General features: G+C 41.1%; 1 protein-coding gene across 2 annotated transcripts in view; it reads left to right on the top strand.

Annotated features, from left to right (window-relative positions):
- LOC112254211 (chemokine-like protein TAFA-2) overlaps positions 1 to 19137 on the top strand; it is a 188883-nt gene that overhangs the window by 152269 nt on the left and 17477 nt on the right. Inside the window, exons 3-4 of one of the 2 annotated variants that reach the window (XM_024426550.2) lie at positions 10294 to 10443; positions 13378 to 13502. In XM_024426550.2, the coding sequence (XP_024282318.1) occupies positions 10294 to 10443; positions 13378 to 13502 (275 nt within the window). Of the gene's footprint in view, positions 1 to 10293; positions 10444 to 13377; positions 13516 to 19137 lie in introns of both variants that reach the window. The other variant, XM_024426549.2, reaches the window with a different exon arrangement.

Here is a 19137-nt window from a genome sequence, read left to right as displayed (position 1 = left end):
TTATTGATTGCATATCAGTCACATGCAGCTAAGTCTCCTTCTTCAAGAAACTTTGAGTATTCAATTTGAGCAATTGATACTTTGGAAATTAACTTTGACCCAGGGGTGTGCCTATGGCTTAAACATAATCACATCACAGGCGAAGATCCTCACCTGTCTTTGCATCAGTAGTTAGTGTTGGCTGGAAAGCACTCAATCGCCAATTGTTGACTGGACTTTTGTTGGAATGTGAATGACCCCTTATTGATTGGAAACAAAATGTTTTTAGTGTTGTAGATGAGATTTTTGGATCGCTCACTAATGTCAAGATGGAGGCCCGTTTTCAATCTATTTTCAACTCAGGTCCTAAATTGAAAAATCTTTACGGACATAATTAAGGCTGATCTGAAAAGAACAATGAGACTTTTCATCATTTACTCCCTCTCTAGCCCTGACAATGATGTTCAAATAACTAAAGACTTTCACATAAGACTACTAAGAAGAAAGGTAATGCATATTAAATAGACACAAAATAGATTTTGTAGTTAATCTAAAAAGACAAATGTGTACATAAATTCTATATTCACCTGTGGTAAATGTGTACATACATTAAAGGGTGTATTCACCTGTGGTAAATGATTATTCTAAATATATAAAAAGGCTAATTCGGTAAATAGCATAATACGTGCCATACACATGTCTTAAAATCTGGAGTCAAACATAATTTTGTTGTCTTTCTTATGGCCTGTGCCATAACGAAGTATTTAAGAAAATTCTCACTGGAGAATAAACTGGATGGGCTCCGTTCGAGACTATTCTATCAACAGGACATTAAAAACTGTATTATAAACCAGGTAGTTTGGAAACAGGATGCTGATTGGCTAAAACAGCATTTAGCCTTGTGTATGTTAGACCGTATACCATGACTATGATGTTTAGCCTTTTCACCTTGATATCTTTGTGCCTTTTTTACCTCGATAAAATGGCTACAACAACAATATTTTGTCATGCCGATGTAGGAAAGAAGCATTTAGATTAACTTGAGAGAAAGCGAAACAAAAAGAACATTGTGAAATAAACAAAGTGGGCACCGACCTGCTTCACTGACTTGTGTGAAAAAAATAGGGATACATTGTGAGTTTGGGAACACAACAAATACAGAGCTGAAAGACATTCTACGGGACTTTTATGGTTCAGTGAGAAACATGAATGGTGAAGAATATAGGATTTAGCAGCTACGCTGGACTCAGAGCTAGTTGGAACCGACATATCAACGACCCCTATCTCAGTTTGGCATGGAGTATACAGAAAGAGTAATGTGTTTGTCAGCGTAATTAAAAAGTTGATTAAAGTGGGGCCCAACAAAGCTGCCCACCAGTGAACAGATATATATGGTATATAACTGTAAGATAGCTAGCTAAATCATTTTAATGTACCCTAACAATATAACCGGTAGCTATGTAGGCCTAACTATTGGCTAATGTTATTTTGTCTAATATGTTTCAAGTACACAAAAAAGCAGATTGTCATGAACATGCTCGCAACAATTTTGACAAAGATCTGCGAAATAGCTGGCATGTCGCAGATTTACACTTATCACTGCCTCTGAACCACCATGATCCAGAAACTCTCAGATGCCGGACTAGAGGCACAATAAATAATATCTGTCAGTGGACACAGATTAGAAACGTCTCTTCAAAGTTACTGCATGCCAAATCTGGAAGCGAGGAAGCGGTGCAGCAATATTCTCTCTGACAACACGGCAGCAGCTCTCCCAGCAAAAAGAATGAACACCTCCCTCTGCAAGAAGATTCTGGATTTGCTGATGGGCTGCAAAATTTGACATGGGACCTCAGATCCTCCAACGGTTATACAGCTGCACCATCGAAAGCATCCTGACTGGTTGCATCACCACTTGGTATGGCAACTGCAAGCACTACATTGTGTAGTGCGTACAGCCCAGTGCATCAACTGGGGCCGAGCTTCCAGGACCTCTATACCAGGCGGTGTCAGAGGAAGGCCCTAAAAATTGTCAATGACTCCAGCCTCCCAAGTTATAGACTGTTCTCTCTGCTACCACATGGCAAGCTCTACCAGAGTACCAAATCTGGGACCAAAATACTCCTTAACAGATTCTACCCCAAGCCAAAAGACTGCTGAACAGTTAATCAAATGCCTGCCAGGACTATTTCCTTTTAATTGTTTTATTATAATTTTTTGCCCTGACTCTCTTGCACAGTCTTGATTAACTCTACACTGACACTCCATCACACACAAAACACACATGCATATTGATACCACACAAACACACACACACACACACACACACACACACACACACACACACACACACACACACACACACACACACGCTTCTGCTACTCTCTGTTTATTATCTATGCCCAGTCATTTTACCGTTATGTGAGCAAGTCACTCAAACAGAAGGGGAACTAACAAAGAGTCACAACCAAAATGAAACGGGTGGGGTTTTAGGTGGGGTTCTGAAAAGACACTCATGGGGGTGTCCACTGAAAGTTGACTAGCAACAACTACTGGAACCTAAAAAACACCCACCATGAGTGCCCACGAAATTTGCCCAAGAATAGGCAAACAAAAGATAAACCCACACCAAACTTAAAGACAGGAAGCCAACCAAAAAGGTGGAGCAAAACGAAATCAGGGAACTCAGATAAAGGCTTGTTTGTCAAAGAAAACAAAATCAGGAGCACCAACTAAAAGTGTTGACCTTCCGCATCTATCAAGACAACTGGAGCACCTGGGCCAGCACAGATGACACAGCTTCCCACAAAGAAATGGTAACCAGCACAGGTGTAACACAAGTGGACTAACAAGGAGACACCAATCGGTGCACCCTACGTACTAACGAGCTATACGTGCTAAAGTCCAACCTCAAACCATAAATGGAAAAACCAAAGCCTTTAACAACCCCTACCTACATGTAAATATTACCTTAATTACCTCAACTAACCCGTACCCCTGCACATCGAATTGGTACCGGTACCCCTTTTATATAGCCTCGTTATTGTTATTTTACAGTGTTACTACTTTTCCTTTAGTTTATTTAGCACCTTTTTTGTACTTTCTCTTTTCAAAGGTTATTGGTTAAAGACTCGTAAGTAAGCATATCACGGTAAGATCTACTCTTGTTATATTTGGCGTATGTGACAAATAAAATGTTATTAGATGTTCACTCCACGATTCCTTTCATCAAAGGACCCATTTGAAAACACACCATCGACAACGTATTTTTGCTGACGTTGCTGTGTCATTGTTGCATTCCTAGTTCACTCATCTCCACGGTCTCCGTTTTATACTTGGAATTAATAATTCAGCACCAATCTATATGGGTTACTTTAATATGAGGTTATATCTTACTTCATGAAGCAATTACTATATTGTCCGTGTTCTCACCATGGAAGATGTGGCCCTCTCAGCTCGTAAAGAAGGATTTTTCTTATGCATAATACATCAGGTGCAAGAAAGAAAAGGCCCCCTACATGGAGCACAATTTAACCATGACTGTACGTCAGAGATGTATCTGTGCATGAGCTGCAGGTCAGCTCTATAGATGTCCCTGCCTCCTCCCCACTCTTCTCTGGCATCCCCAACGGCCTTTTAAGGTCAGGAAAAGTATTCCCAATCAAGCTACCAATTTCTATAAGATTAGGCTCTATAGGGTACAGACAGTGCCTTCAGAAAGTATTCATACCCCTTGACTTATTCCATATTTTGTTGTGTTACAGCCTGAATTCAAATTTGATTACATTTTTTTTACACACATTAACCCATAATGACAAAGTGTAAACATGTTTTTAGATTTAAAAAAAAAATATTTATTGAAAATGAAATACAAAAATATCCAATCTACATACAGTACCAGTCAAAAGTTTGGACATACCTACTCATTCCAGGGTTTTTAATTATTTTAATTATTTTCTACATTGTAGAATAATTGTGAAGATATCAAAACTATGAAATAACACATATGGAATCATGTAGTAACCAAAAAAGTGTTAAACAAATCAACAGATTTTCCAACATTCTTGACGGAGTTCCCACATATGCTGAGCACTTGTTGGCTGCTTTTCCTTCACTCTGCGGTCCAACTCATCCCAAACCATCTCAATTGGGTTAAGTTCGGGTGATTGTGGAGGCCAGGTCATCTGATGCAGCACTCCATAATTCTCCTTCTTGGTCAAATAACCCTTACACAGCTTGGTGTTGTGTTGGGCCATTGTCCAGTTGAAAAACAAATGACAGTCCCACTAAGCGCAAACCATGGCGTATCGCTGCAGAATTCTGTGGTAGCCATGCTGGTTAAGTGTGCCTTGAATTCTGAATAAATCACTGACAGCGTCACCAGCAAACCACCCCTACACTTTCACACCTCCTCCTTCATGCTACATGTTGGGAGGCACACATGCAGAGATCATCCGTTCACCTACTCTGCTTCTCACAAAGTCACAGTAGTTGGAACCAAAAATCTCACAGTTTGACTCATCAGACCAAAGGACAGATTTGGAACCCTGACCTGTTCACTGGACGTGCTACCTGTCCCAGACCCGCTGTTTTCAACTCTCTAGGGACATCAGGCGGTAGAGATACTCTCAATGATCGGCTATGAAAAGCCAACTGACATTTACTCCTGTTGCAGCCTCGACAACTACTGGGATTATTATTATTTGACCATGTTGGTCATTTATGAACATTTGAACATCTTGGCCATGTTCTGTTATAATCTCCACCCGGCACAGCCAGAAGAGGACTGGCCACCCCTCATAGCCTCGTTCCTCTCAACGTTCTTCCTAGGTTTTGGCCTTTCTAGGGAGTTTTTCCTAGCCACCGTGATTCTACACCTGCATTGCTTGCTGTTTGGGGTTTTAGGCTGGGTAACTAAATTTGATTTGATTTGATGATTTCCACCGGTCTAATGTCCATTGCTCGTGTTTCTTGGCCCAAGCAGTGTCTCTTACTTGAACTCTGCAAAGCTTTTATTTGGGCTGCAATTTCTGAGGCTGGTAACTCTAATGAACTTATCCTTGCCAGCAGAGGTAACTCTGTGTCTTCCTTTCCTCTGGCAGTCGTCATGAGAGCCAGTTTCATCATTGCGCTTGATGGTTTTGTGACTGCACTTGAAGAAACTTTCAAAGTTGAAATTATCCGGATTGATTGACCTTCATGTTTTAAAATAATGATCGACTGTCGTTTCTCTTTGCTTATTTGAGCTGTTCTTGCCATAATATGGACTTGGTCTTTACCAAATAGGGCTATCTTCTGTATACCATCCATATCTTGTCACAATACAACTGATTAGCTCAAACGCATTAAGAAGAAAGAAATTCCACAAATTGGGCCTCCTGGGTGGCGCAGTGGTTAAGGGCGCTGTACTACCAGAGACTCTGGGTTTGCTTTCTGAGTAAGACTCTAAGAGCTTTCCATACCTGGATTGTACAATGTTTACGCATTATTCTTTTCAAAATTCTTTAAGCTCTGTCAAATTAGTTGTTGATCAATGCTAGACAACCATTTTCAGGTCTTGCCATAGATTTTGAAGTAGATTTAAGTCAAAGTGGCCACTCTTGAACATTCACTGTCTTCTTGGTAAGAAAATCCAGTGTAGACTTGGCCTTGTGTTTTAGGTTATTGTCCTGCTGGAAGGTGAATTAATCTCCCAGTGTCTGGTGAAAAGTAGGTTGAATCAGGTTTTCCTTTAGGATTTTGTCTCTGCTTAGCTCCATTTAATATATTGTTATATCCTGAAGAACTGCCCAGTCCTTAACGATTACAAGCATACCCATATCATGATGCAGCCACCACCATGCTTGAAAATATGGAGAGTGGTACTCAGTAATATGTTGTGTTGGATTTGCCCCAAACATAACACTTTGTATTCAGGACAAAAAGTTAATTGCTTTGACACATTTTTTTCTAGCATTACTTTAGTGCCTTGTTGCAAACAGGATGCATGTTTTGAGATTTTTTTATTCTGTACAGGCTTCCTTCTTTTCACTCTGTCAATTAGGGTAATATTGTGAAGTAACTACAATGTTGTTCATCCATCCTCAGTTTTCTCCTATCACAGCCATTAAACTATTTTGTAGTCCCCATTTGCGTCATGGAAAAATCCCTGAGCGGTTTCTTTCCTTTCCGGCAACTGAGTTAGGAAGGACGCCTGTATCTTTGTAATGACTGTGTGTAATCAAATAAATCTAATCAAATTTTATTGTCACATACACATGGTTAGCAGATGTTAATGTGTGTAGCAAAATGCTTGTGCTTCTAGTTCCGACCATGCACTAATATCTAACAAGTAATCTAACAATTTCACAATAACTACCTTATACACACAAGTAGAAAGAAATGAATATGAATGTGTACATATACATATATGGATGAGCGATGGCCATGTGGCATAGGCAAGATGCAGTAGATGGCATAGAGAACAGTATATACATATGAGATGAGTAATGTAGGGTAGGTAAACATTATATAAAGTGGCATTGTTTAAAGTGACTAGTGATACATTTATTACATCCAATTTTTTATTATTAAAGTGGCTAGAGATTTGAGTCAGTATGTTGGCAGCAGCCACTCTATGGTTGTTTAGCAGTCTGATGGCCTTGAGATAGAAGCTGTTTTTCAGTCTCTCGGTCCCAGCTTTGATGCACCTGTACTGACCTCGCCTTCTGGATGATAGTGGGGTGAACAGGCAGTGGCTCGGGTGGTTGTTGTCCTTGATGATCTTTTTGGCCTTCCTGTGACATCGGGTGGTGTCGGTGTCCTAGAGAGCAGGTAGTTTGCCACTGGTGATGTGTTGTGCAGACCTCACTACCCTCTGGAGAGTCTTATGGTTGTGGGCAGAGCAGTTGCCGTACCAGGTGGTGATATAGCCCGACAGAATGCTCTCGATTGTGCATCTGTAAAAGTTCCTGAAGAGTCACTGTTACGCCTTCTTCACCACACTGTCTGTATGGGTGGACCATTTCAGTTTGTCTGTGATGTGTATGTCGAGGAACTTAAAACTTTCCACTTTCTCTACTACTGTCCTGTCAATGTGGATCCACGATCATCTGTTTTGTTGACGTTGAGTGTGAGGTTATGTTCCTGACACCACACTCCGAGGGCCCTCACCTCCTACCTGTAGGCCATCTTGTTGTTGTTGGTAATACAGCCTACCGCTGTAGTGTCGTCTGCAAACTTGATGATTGAGTTGGAGGTGTGCATGGCCATGCAGTCATGGGTGAATAGGGAGTACAAGAGAGGGCTGAGAACGCACCCTTGTGGGGCCCCAGTGTTGAGGATCAGCGGGGTGGAGATGTTGTTTCCTACCCTCACCACCTGGGGCGGCCCGTCAGAATGTCCAGGACCCAATTGCACAGGGTGGGGTCGAGTGTACTATGGTGTTAAATGCTGAGCTGTAGTTGATGAACATCATTGTTACATAGGTATTCCTCTTGTCCAGATGGGTTAGGGCAGTGTGCAGAGTGATTGCGATTGCGTCGTCTGTGGACCTATTGGGGCGGTAAGCAAATTGGAGTGGGTCTAGGGTGTCAGGTAGGGTGGAGGTGATATGGTCCTTGACTAGTCTCTCAAAGCACTTCATGATGACGGAAGTGAGTGCTGCGGGGCGATAGTCGTTTAGCTCAGTTACCTTAGCTTTCTTGGGAACAGGAACAATGGTGGCCCTCTTGAAGCATGTGGGAACAGCAGACTGGGATAGGGATTGATTGAATATTTCTGTAAACACACCAGCCAGCTGGTCTGCGCATGCTCTGAGGGCGCGGCTAGGGATGCCGTCTGGGCCTACAGCCTTGCGAGAGTTAACATGTTTAAATGTTGTACTCACATTGGCAGCGGTGAAGGAGAGCCCGCAGGTTTGGTAGCGGGCCATGTCAGTGGCACAGTGTTGTCCTCAAAGCAAGCAACGAAGTTGTTTAATTTGTCTGGGAGCAAGACGTCTGTCCCCGGCGGTGGTGGTTTTCTTTTTGTAATCCGTGATTGACTGTAGACCCTGCCACATACGTCTCATGTCTGAGCCATTGTATTGTGACTCAACTTTGTCTCTAAACTGACGCTTAGCTTTTTTTGATTGCCTTGCGGAGGGAATAGCACCACAGTTTGTGTTCAGTCATGTTTCCGGTTGCCTTGCCATGATTAAAAGCAGTGGTTCTTGCTTTCAGTTTTGCACGAATGCTGCCATCAATCCACGGTTTCTGGTTGGGGAAGGTTTTAATAGTCACTGTGGGTACAACATCATCGATGCACTTGCTAATTAACTCGCTCACCGAATCAGTGTATTCATCAATGTTGTTGTCTGAGGCTATCCGGAACATATCCCAGTCCACGTGATCGAAGCAATCTTGAAGCGTGGAATCTGATTGGCCCTACCAACGTTGAACAGACCTGAGCACGGGCGTTTCCTGTTTTAGTTTCTGTCTTGTGGCTGGGAGCATCAAAATGGAGATGTGGTCAGATTTGCCGAAAGAAGGGCGAGGGAGGGCTTTGTATGCTACGCGGACGTTAGAGTAGCAATGATCTAGAATGTCGCCAGCCCGGTTAGCGCATTCGATATGCTGATAAAATTGACATAGTTTTACATAGAGTCCAATGAAGTTCTTTCAGGGCGGTCGAGGTGTCTGCTTGGGGGGGATTTACACTGCTGTGATTATAATCGAATTAAGATTTCCTGGGGTAACAATGTGATAAATTGTACATAAATAAACAAAATACTGCATAGTTCCTAAGAACGCGAGGCGACCATCTCTGTCGGCGCAATAGTATTATTTGGATGGTGTAATGATACACCATCCAAATTATAATTAATAACTTCACCATGCGCAAAGGGATATATCCACTGTCTGCTTTTTTTACCCATCGACAAATAGGTGCCCTTCTTTGTGAGGCATTGGAAATCCTTCCTGGTCGATGTCGAATCTATGTTTGAAATTCACTGTTCGACTGAAGGAACTTACATATAATTGTATGTGTGGAGTACAGAGATGGGGTAGTCATTCAAAAATCGTGTCAAACACTATTATTGCACACAGAGTTATTCCATGCAACTTATTATCTGATTGTTAAGCACATTTTTACTCCTGAACCTATTTAGGCTTGCCACAACAAAGGGGTTGAATACTTATTGACTCAAGACATTTCAGCTTTTCATTTTTTATTAATTTGTAAAAAAAATAAAAAACATAATTTCATTTTGACTTCATGGGGTACTGTGTGTATGCCAGTTATAAAAATCTAAATGTTATGAATGTTAAATTCAGGCTATAACACAACAAAATGTGGTAAAAGTAAAGGGGTGTGAATACCTTTTGAAGGCACTGTACATATAAAGATTGTATATTTTATGTTTTGTTTACACAGCCACCATAAGAACCCAAATCAGATTTTCTTTCTACGGTATATCCAGTTTTACATGTGACCCATCAGATTTGCGCATTCACACTGATGTAGCCTCTGAAGTAGCACACAGATGGAATGCTTATTTCCTGTCACTATTCCTTTAAAATGATGGGGTGGTTTTCATGGCAACGGCAGGTCATGTTCTACAAGAAAAACTGATATGCACATCTAAACAGAGGTTGCATAAAGAGGATCAAGTTTGTATCAGGATTCAGATCCACTTTGGCTGCGCTTCACCAGGCAGTCAAATTCATATGTTTATTTCACGAATTGGTATTTTGACCAATCAGATCTTGCTGAAAAAAAATATCAGAATTGGGCTGCCTGTGTAAACGCAGCCATTTGGAGGCAGTATAAATCTAAAGTCAAAAGATCAGATTCCATGTGTTTCTTTGCTGTTTACACATTAGTGAAAAGATCAGACTGGTATCAGAAATGCTAATAATTAGCAAAATATCTGAAATGGGCTGCCTGTGTAAACGCAGCCATACACTCTGTGTAGGGTTCAAACATGGACTTCAAAGCCAGTTCCACTGCTTTAAAAAAATGATTCCCCTCTTATCAGGGACGGATTTAGAATTGGATACCAGGTGGGTGCAATTAATTATCAAGTAGAACAGAAAACCAGCAGTTTCTGGAACTCGTACGATTTGAATACCCCTGCCCTATATAGTGCTCTATAGTGCCCTAATCTGACCAGAGCCCTATGTGACTCTTGTCAAACATGGATCAAACATGCATAGTGCATTAAGGAGAATAGGGTAATTTGAGATATGTCCTTACAGACAAAGCTTTAGCCTACGTGGTCTGCTGTCTGCAGGAGCTGGGTGGATGTACATGGAGCCATGAACATGGAGCCATCTCTGTTTGTGTTTGCAGTGCATGTCAAAGCAGGGACCTGTGAAGTGATCGCCGCCCACCGCTGCTGCAACAAGAACAAGATTGAGGAGAGATCCCAGACGGTCAAATGTTCCTGCTTCCCCGGACAGGTTGCCGGGACAACAAGAGCGGCTCCATCTTGTGTGGACGGTATGGTCATTCTTTATTTATATATATACAGTTGAAGTCGGAAGTTTACATATACCTTAGCCAAATACATTTAAACTCAGTTTTTCACAATTCCTGACATTTTAAGCCTAGTAAAAAATTCCCTGTCTTAGGTCAGTTAGGATCACAACTTTATTTTAAGAATGTGAAATGTCAGAATAATTGTAGAGAGAATGATTCATTTCAGCTTTTATTTCTTTTGTCACATTCACAGTGGGTCAGAAGTTTACATACACTCAATTAGTATTTGGTAGCATTGCCTTTAAATTGTTTAACTTGGGTCAAATGTTTCAGGTAGCCTTCCACAAGCTTCCCACAATAAGTTGGGTGAATTTTGGCCCATTCCTCCTGACAGAACAGGTGTAACTGAGTCAGGTTTGTAGGCTTCCTTGCTCACACACACATTTTCAGTTCTGCCCACACATTTTCTATGGGATTGAGGTCAGGGCTTTGTGATGGCCACTCCAATACCTTGACTTTGTTGTCCTTAAGCCATTTTGCCACAACTTTGTGAGTATGCTTGGGGTCATTGTCCATTTGGAAGACCCATTTGCGACCAAGCTTTAACTTCCTGACTGATGTCTTGAGATGTTGCTTCAATATATCCACATAATTTTCCGTCCTCATGATGCCATCTATTTTTTGAAATGCATCAGTCCCTCCTGCAGCAAAGCACCCCCACAACAGGATGGTGCCATGAAGCACCCCCATGCTTTGCGGTTGGGATGGTGTTCTTCGGCTTGCAAGCTTTTTCCTCCAAACACAACGATGGTCATTATGGCCAAACAGTTATATTTTTGTTTCATCAGACCAGAGGACAATTCTCCAAACAGTATGATCTTTGTCCTCATCTGCAGTTGCAATCCATAGCCTGGCTTTTTAATGGCATTTTTGGAGCAGTGGCTTCCTCCTTGCTGAGCAGCCTTTCAGGTTATGTCGATATAGGAATCGTTTTACTGTGGATATATATAATTTTGTACCTGTTTCCAGCATCTTCACAAGGTCCCTTGCTGTTGTACTGGGATTGATTTGCACTCTCTAGGAGACAGAACGCGTCTCCTTCCTGAGCAGTATGACGGCTGCATGGTCCCATGGTGTTTATACTTGCGTACTATTGTTTATACAGATGAATGTGGTACCTTCAGGCATTTGGAATTTGCTCCCAAGGATGAACCAGACTTGTGGAGGTCTACAATTTTTTTTCTGGGGTCTTGGCTGATTTCTTTTGATTTTCCCATGATGTCAAGCAAAGAGGCACTGGGTTTTAAGGTATGCCTTGAAATACATCCACAGGTACACCTCCAATTGACTCAAATGATGTCAATTAGCCTATCAGAAGCTTCTAAAGCCATGACATCATTTTCTGGAATTTTCAAAGCTGTTTAAAGGCACAGTTAACTTAGTGTATGTAAACGTCTGACCCACTGGAATTGTGATACAGTGAATTATAAGTGAAATAATCTGTCAGTAAACATTTGTTGGAAAATTTACTTGTGCCATGCACAAAGTAGATGTCCTAACCGAATTGCCAAAACTATAGTTTGTTTAACTAGAAATTTGTGGAGGGGTTGAGAAGAAAGTTTGAATGACTCCAACCTAAGTGTATGTTAACTTCCGACTTCAACTGTATATATTTTTATTGGCAGGACAGTATTAGCAACACAGTAATTGGCAGTACACTGTTCCAAAATCGGTCTTGTATCACACATGTATCACTTAGTGCGGTTTCAAATTATTATCAATCATCAAGATATTTTCTTCTACTATTACGTTTAGTCACTAATACATTTTCCTGCATCTACCGATCAATCTAAACAAAATGCTGGAAAATCAAAAAAAAAGCTTAAAAACATCCCAATTTAGGTAAATATTGGACAGGGTTATTTTTACCTAGCGTATGCATTTCCCAAAGTTGGCAAATTTAGCAATTTGTCATAATATTTACAGAATTGTGTTATAAAATGTTATACTAAAATATTATAGGGAAATTGATATTTGCAGTATAAAAACTTAACAGGATGAACATTAATAAAATTTACTCTCACGGGTGTAAAAAGAACTCTGGAAGCATCACCCCAAATATGCCAGGCTTTGGATTACCCAAACATGCGTTATTTTAATCATCAGTTGGGTTTGTATTCACTTTCATTCTGCGTTGACCCAGCAGATGGGTATCTTGTTTATAATAGGTTATTTTCAGGAGGCTTGGCCTATTGGAGTCGTGGCTTTCAGGGAGGTATTTTTGGCAACCAGTGAGAGTAAATGTCATTCCTGTTCATCATGTTACATTTGTACACTGAAAACTTACGTTTCAGGCTGTCTGCTGTCTGTCTATCACTGGAAACAATAAAGCCTGGCGTGCTGATGCGCTTGCTCATTGAAGTGTAGTGGGCCAGGTCATTTAATATCATGTCAACAGAGGCCCCTGCGACAGGTGAATCGATCCCTATCCTCTGTACTGTAATGGCTCTGACAGTAGCTTCCTCCCACCTTGACACCACTGACTGAAGCTTTAGAAATGTCAAGGGAAACCCTAGCCTCTGCCAGCCTCCTCAGAGGCAGCTGTAGACCTTGGAGGCCTGTTCTGCTCCCACTGTGCCAGTCTGTGTTTTGCCCTCCTGCCACTTTTTTCAGCAGCTTAACATTGACCCACACCCTGTAATTCACTCTTGGAAACACACAGCTCAGCCAGTCAGTCAGGCAGCCAGGCAGTCAGCTCGCAGTCATGGAGGATCTCTCTCTACTCTACTGTCAGTCATGGATCAAAAGGCTTCACTCTCACTGACATGTTTGTAGAAACAGATGTCTTGTTGTGGGTTCAGTTGTTACAGTAGTCTAGTAGAGGAAGTGTCTTTTCACCGCCTTGTGATGTGCACATATTAACTGGTTGCATTCCTCTCTCTTTGCCTCTTGCAGCATCTATAGTTGCACAGAAGTGGTGGTGCCAGATGCATCCATGTATGGATGGGGAGGAGTGTAAAGTGTTGCCTGACCTGAAAGGCTGGAGCTGCAGTACAGGAAACAAAGTAAAGACGACGAAGGTGGGTGCATAATGTAAGAAAATGCATCACATGCGCCTTTATAACACACATTTTTTTTATTTTATACATTTGCAAAAATGTCTAAACCTCTTTTTGATTTGTCATTATGGGGTGTTGTGTGTAGATTGATGAGGGATTTAAAAATGTATATATTTTATAATAAGGCTGTAACATAACAAAATGTGGAAAAAGTCAAGGGGTCTGAATACTTTCCGAAGGCACTTTATGTACTCATAAGTGTACACGTGTGCACTTACACACACGCACACAGGGCACATGTGCTCACAAACACACACACACATAAACACACTAGGGATGTGACACACTTTTTTTTGTTAACGTTTAAACTGCCCCAAAAAAATGTTTTTCAGTTGAAATGATATGAAAAATTCAAAAAATTACATTTGAATTCACAATGCAGAATATGGTCCTGTTGCGAATGAACGCTAGGGGGCAATGCAGTTCTATCTACCATAGTCATATAATGAACAAGAATATAAACGCAACATGCAAATATTTCAAATATTTTACGAAGTTACAGTTTATATTAGGAAATCAGTCAATTGAAATAAATGAAGAAGCCACTAATCTATGGATTTCACATGACTAGGCAGGGGGAGGGGAGGCCTTCGAGGGCATAGATTAGGGGCTAATTCCCACCCACTGGGGAGCCAGTCCCAGGGTTTTAGCTGATAAGCCCTGGGCCTATGGGACAAGGCACACATGCATACGTCTATCTGTGGTACCAGTCAGGAATTTGGACACACCTACTGAGGGGTTTTCTTTGTTTTGACTATTTTCTGCATTGTGGAGTGGTGGTGAGGACATCAGAACTGTGGAATGGCACGTGGAGTCATGTAGTAAGCGAGGGAGTGTTGAACAGATCAACAGATTACTCGCTAGCTAACATTACGTGTAGGATCTGTGTAGTAATATTATTCGTATCTCAGAGCCATTTGCATTGCTAGTTACAGGCTAATGAAAGCTAGCTAGCTAACATCGAACCTAGTTGGTTATCTTTGGCTACCTGCAGATTCATGCAGGGTAGTAACATCATGAGTTGAGAGTATGGTTCATTGCTTAGCTAGCTAGCTAGCTACATGTCTAAACAGAAGATACCACTATGCAGGTAACTATTTTACTGTACCATTTACACCTTCTGTATCCTGTGCATGTTACAAATAAAGGTTGATTTCATTTGATATAGTGTGGGTTTATCAGAGATTGTAATTTGAAGAACAACATGGACCAAAGTCAAATTAGGATATAACGTTAGGCCAATGAAACAGTGTCCAAGTTAAAAATATTCTCTGGTAGAATGCCCTGTTTTTATTTTGTCACACTCATAGCCATTAGCTATGTTCTCTTATTAGCTCGCCCTTAGCCCTTAACTTGTAGTTAATGTTAGCTAGCTAGCTAACAACCTTTAAGCGAACCTAAACATTACTTAGAAAGTTGATTTTATTTGCCTGGTTTGCTAGATTGACCTATATAAACTTTATTTTTAAACAGATGGGTTTATGGTGTTAAAATACACCAGTTATGCTTTTTTGGACCACCAGTCTGTGTTACTCAACTGTAGTGTATGATGTACCATTTTCTAGCTCTAAGTCTCTCATTTTATCCAATGTAAAAAAACACAATTTCAAATTTTGCTACCTAATACCGAATCAAGCCGGTCGGTCACATTTTAGAGTGGCCTTTTATTTTCCCCAGCACAAGGTGCACCTGTGTAATGTGCATGCTGTTTAATCAGCTTCTTGATATCCCACACCTGTCAGGTGGATGGATTATCTTGGCAAAGGAGAAGTGCTCAGTAAGAGGGGTGTAAACAAATTTGTACACCACATTTTAGAGAAATATGCTTTTTGAGTATATGGAAACGGTCATTGGGGAACTGAAGCTGATATCCTCAACCATTGACAATGGCGGCATATCACCTGCAAACATTTCTGTAATCAGCACTGTGATTTCTTTCACTCCGTCCTTTATCGGGGCGGCAGGGTAGCCTAGTGTTTAGAGCATTGGACTAGTAACCGAAATGTTGCAAGTTCGAATCCCCGAGCTGACAAGGTACAAATCTGTCGTTCTGCCCTTGAACAGGCAGTTAACCCACTGTTCCTAGGCCGTCATTGAAAATAAGAATTTGTTCTTAACTGACTTGCCTAGTAAAATAAAGGTTAAAAAAATTATCGCACTTCTTGCTATGAAGCTGTCTAATGCGCTGCTGCCAGAAACGGTTTGAGTCTCACGGTGCATCCATTGTAGATGGTTAAGCGTTGCACCTGTACTACCATTACTGTACCTAAATTCCACCTGGCAAAGTTTACATTTCCTCTCTTTCTCATTTAACTTTTCAAAGTATTGCCAAAAAGGACTTCAAATCAAAGTGTATTTGTCACATGCGCCGAATACAACAGGTGTAGTAAACCTTACCTACAGGCTCTAACCAATAGTGCAAAAAAGGTGTTAGGTGAACAATAGGTAAGTAAATAAATAAAACAACAGTAAAAAGACAGGCTATATACAGTAGCGAGGCTATAAAAGTATCGAGGCTACATACAGACACCATTTAGTCAGGCTGATTGAGGTAGTATGTACATGTAGATATGGTTAAAGTGACTATGCAAATATGATGAACAGAGAGTAGCAGTAGCGTAAAAGAGTGGGTGGTGGGTGGCGGGACACAATGCAGATAAACCGGATTGCCAATGCAGATAGCACTCCGCTACCGTCGCTTGCCTTCCCTTGCCGTTTTTCCAACTGTGAATGACGATGACGTGTGGAGCGCTTTATATCCATGTCAAATAATTTGACAGATGCATACAATCCTATTAACTTTGCATCATTGTTGCATTAGGTATTTGTTTCGTAAAAAAATGTGCTGTTAGTGCAATCCAAAAAATGCTGAGTTAAAAACAATTATTAAAAACAGTTATTTTGACCCAGCCAGTTGGGTTGTTGATGTTGGGTTATTGAGCTATGATCCACCTGGTAAGATCAGAAGACTGGAGGCATGGCTTAGTAGAGGCATATCCCAAAGTTAGCAATTTGTTAGAATATTTACATAATAGTGTTATAAATGTTATATTAAAATATGTGATGTACTAAAATATTAAAGAAAATTAATTTGTAAAATTTACTCTCACGGGTGCAAAAAGAAGGTATTTTTGGCAACCCGTGAGAGTAAATGTAATTTATGTTTATACACTCCACATTCTAATGTCCCTTCAATATTCTTGCACATGACATATTTTAATATACAATTGATAACATTATTATTTAAGTATCATAACAAAATGCTAATTATCCCAACATTAGGATACACATAGGCACTTGAGAAAATCACCTAGCGTAAACATAATTAAACTACAGTTTCAGTGAACAATCAAAATATGTGTTGACAATAAAACAGAACAGATTAAAGGGAAATAAATGTACTCTCACGGGTGGCCAAAACAAACTATCTGAAAGCCATGCCCCTACTAAGCCACACCTCCAGTCTTCTGATCTGACCCGGTGGATCAATAACCCAACTAAGTGACCCAACTCTCTGGGTCAAAAATAGCCCAACTTGTGGTATGTCCACTATTTACCCAGCACTGGGTTGTTTTTAACTCAGGATTTTTTTGTATTTTTTTAGTAGTGTGGTAGTTTTTTGATAACTGTACTATGATTTTAATTCTGTGATTTTAGGTTAAAAAAAATGTATGTTAACAATCCCAATTTCGTTTAAATGTTAGTTCACACCCCTATTACACACACACAACAGGTTTTGCTTCCTCTAAAGCCCACCATGACATAGAATCTTCAGTAACTAAAGTTGTTGATTTATCTTCTACAGAACCAACTGTAAAGTATAAGTCAAAGTCAACAGACGCTGAGATGCGATAGTCCGGCGTCCCATTGTGACATAGCTACATGGCTCTGAGACACCATCCGCTGACACACACAGCCCAAACCGCAACTCTCCGCAAATTCCTAAGTGGAATTTTTCCGGTACACGTCCTCTCTTCATTTGAATGTGTTCACAGTTGTAGAAATTGCTTGAGTTGCGCTGAGAATTCGAAAAGTATGAAAGCCAACAGTTCAATATTCTAGAAAACTGCTGTGCTCACGCATACAGTACATGTTTTGAATTTGCTAGACGCAAATACGATCGAAAAGGCAAAATTCTACTGAGATACTGAAAAAATATATGTATATTGAAAGAACAGTGTCTAGAGATTGCATGGAGAGACCACCACACATGCACTTATGCACTTATTCATCCAATACGATTTTTGTAGAAAAGTGTCATTCTGACGTACAATACATGACCAAAAGTATGCCGACACCTGCTCGTCGAACATCTCATTACGAAAATCATGGGCACTAATATGGAGTTGGTCCCCCCTTTGCTGCCGTGTCAGCCTCCACTCTTCTGGGAAGGCTTTTCACTAGATGTTGGAACATTGCTGCGGGGACTTGCTTCCATTCAGCGACAAGAGCATTAGTGAGGTCGGCACTGATATTATGCGATTAGGCCTGGCTTGCTGTCTGTGTTCCAATTCATCCCAAAGGTGTTTGATGGGGTTGAGATCAGGGCTCTGTGCAGGCCAGTCAAGTTCTTCCACACCAATGCCGACAAACCATTTCTGTATGGACCTCACTTTGTGCATGGGTGTATTGTCATGCTGAGACAGGAAAGGTCCTTCCCCAAATGACCCTGGGGTGGCAGGGTAGCCTAGTGGTTAGAGCGTTGGACTAGTAACCGGAAGGTTGCAAGTTCAAACCCCAAGCTGACAAGGTACAAATCTGTTGTATGCCCCTGAACAGGCAGTTAACCCACTGTTCCTAGGCTGTCGTTGAAAATGCGAATTTGTTCTTCACTGACTTGCCTGGTTAAATACAAAAATAAAAATTGTGCCACAAAGTTGTAGCACAGAATGGCCTAGAATGTCATTATATGCTGTAGTGTTAAGATTTCCCTCCACTGGAACTAAGGGGCATAGCCCAAACCATGAAAAACAGCCCCACCAAACTTTACACTTGGCACCATGCATTTGGGCAGGTCGCGTTCTCTTGGCATCCGCCAAACCCATATTTGTCTATCGGACTGCCAGATGGTGAAGCCTGATTCATCACTCCAGAGAACGCGTTTCCACTGCTCCAGAGTCCAATCGCGGCGAGCTTTAAACCACTCCGGCCGACGGTTGGCATTGCGCATGGTGATCTTAGGCTTGTATGTGCTGCTCGGCCGTGGAAACCCATAACATGAAGCTCCCGATGAAGTTATTGTGCTGACGTTGGAACTTAGTTTGGAACTTGATAGTGAGTGTTGCAACCAAGGACTATTTTTATGTGCTATGCGCTTCAGCACTCACCGGTCCCATTCTGTAAACTTGTGTGGTCTACCACTTCGTGGCTGAGCCGTTGTTGCTCCTAGACATTTCCTCTTCACAATAACAGCACTTACAGTTGACCAGTGCAGCTCTAGCAGGCCAGAAATTTGATGAACTGACTTGTTGGAAAGGTGGTATCCTATGACGGTGCCACGTTGAAAAACACTGAGCTCTTCAGTAGCTCTTCAGTAAGGCCATTCTACTGCCAATGTTTGTCTATGAAGATTGCATGACTGTGTGCTTGATTGTAT

The sequence above is a fragment of the Oncorhynchus tshawytscha genome, linkage group LG07, assembly GCF_018296145.1.
Source record: "Oncorhynchus tshawytscha isolate Ot180627B linkage group LG07, Otsh_v2.0, whole genome shotgun sequence".
Classification (NCBI taxonomy): Eukaryota; Metazoa; Chordata; class Actinopteri; order Salmoniformes; family Salmonidae; genus Oncorhynchus; species Oncorhynchus tshawytscha.
The sequence above is the reverse complement of the archived record's forward strand: the minus strand, read 5'-3'. Positions and strand labels throughout refer to the sequence as shown.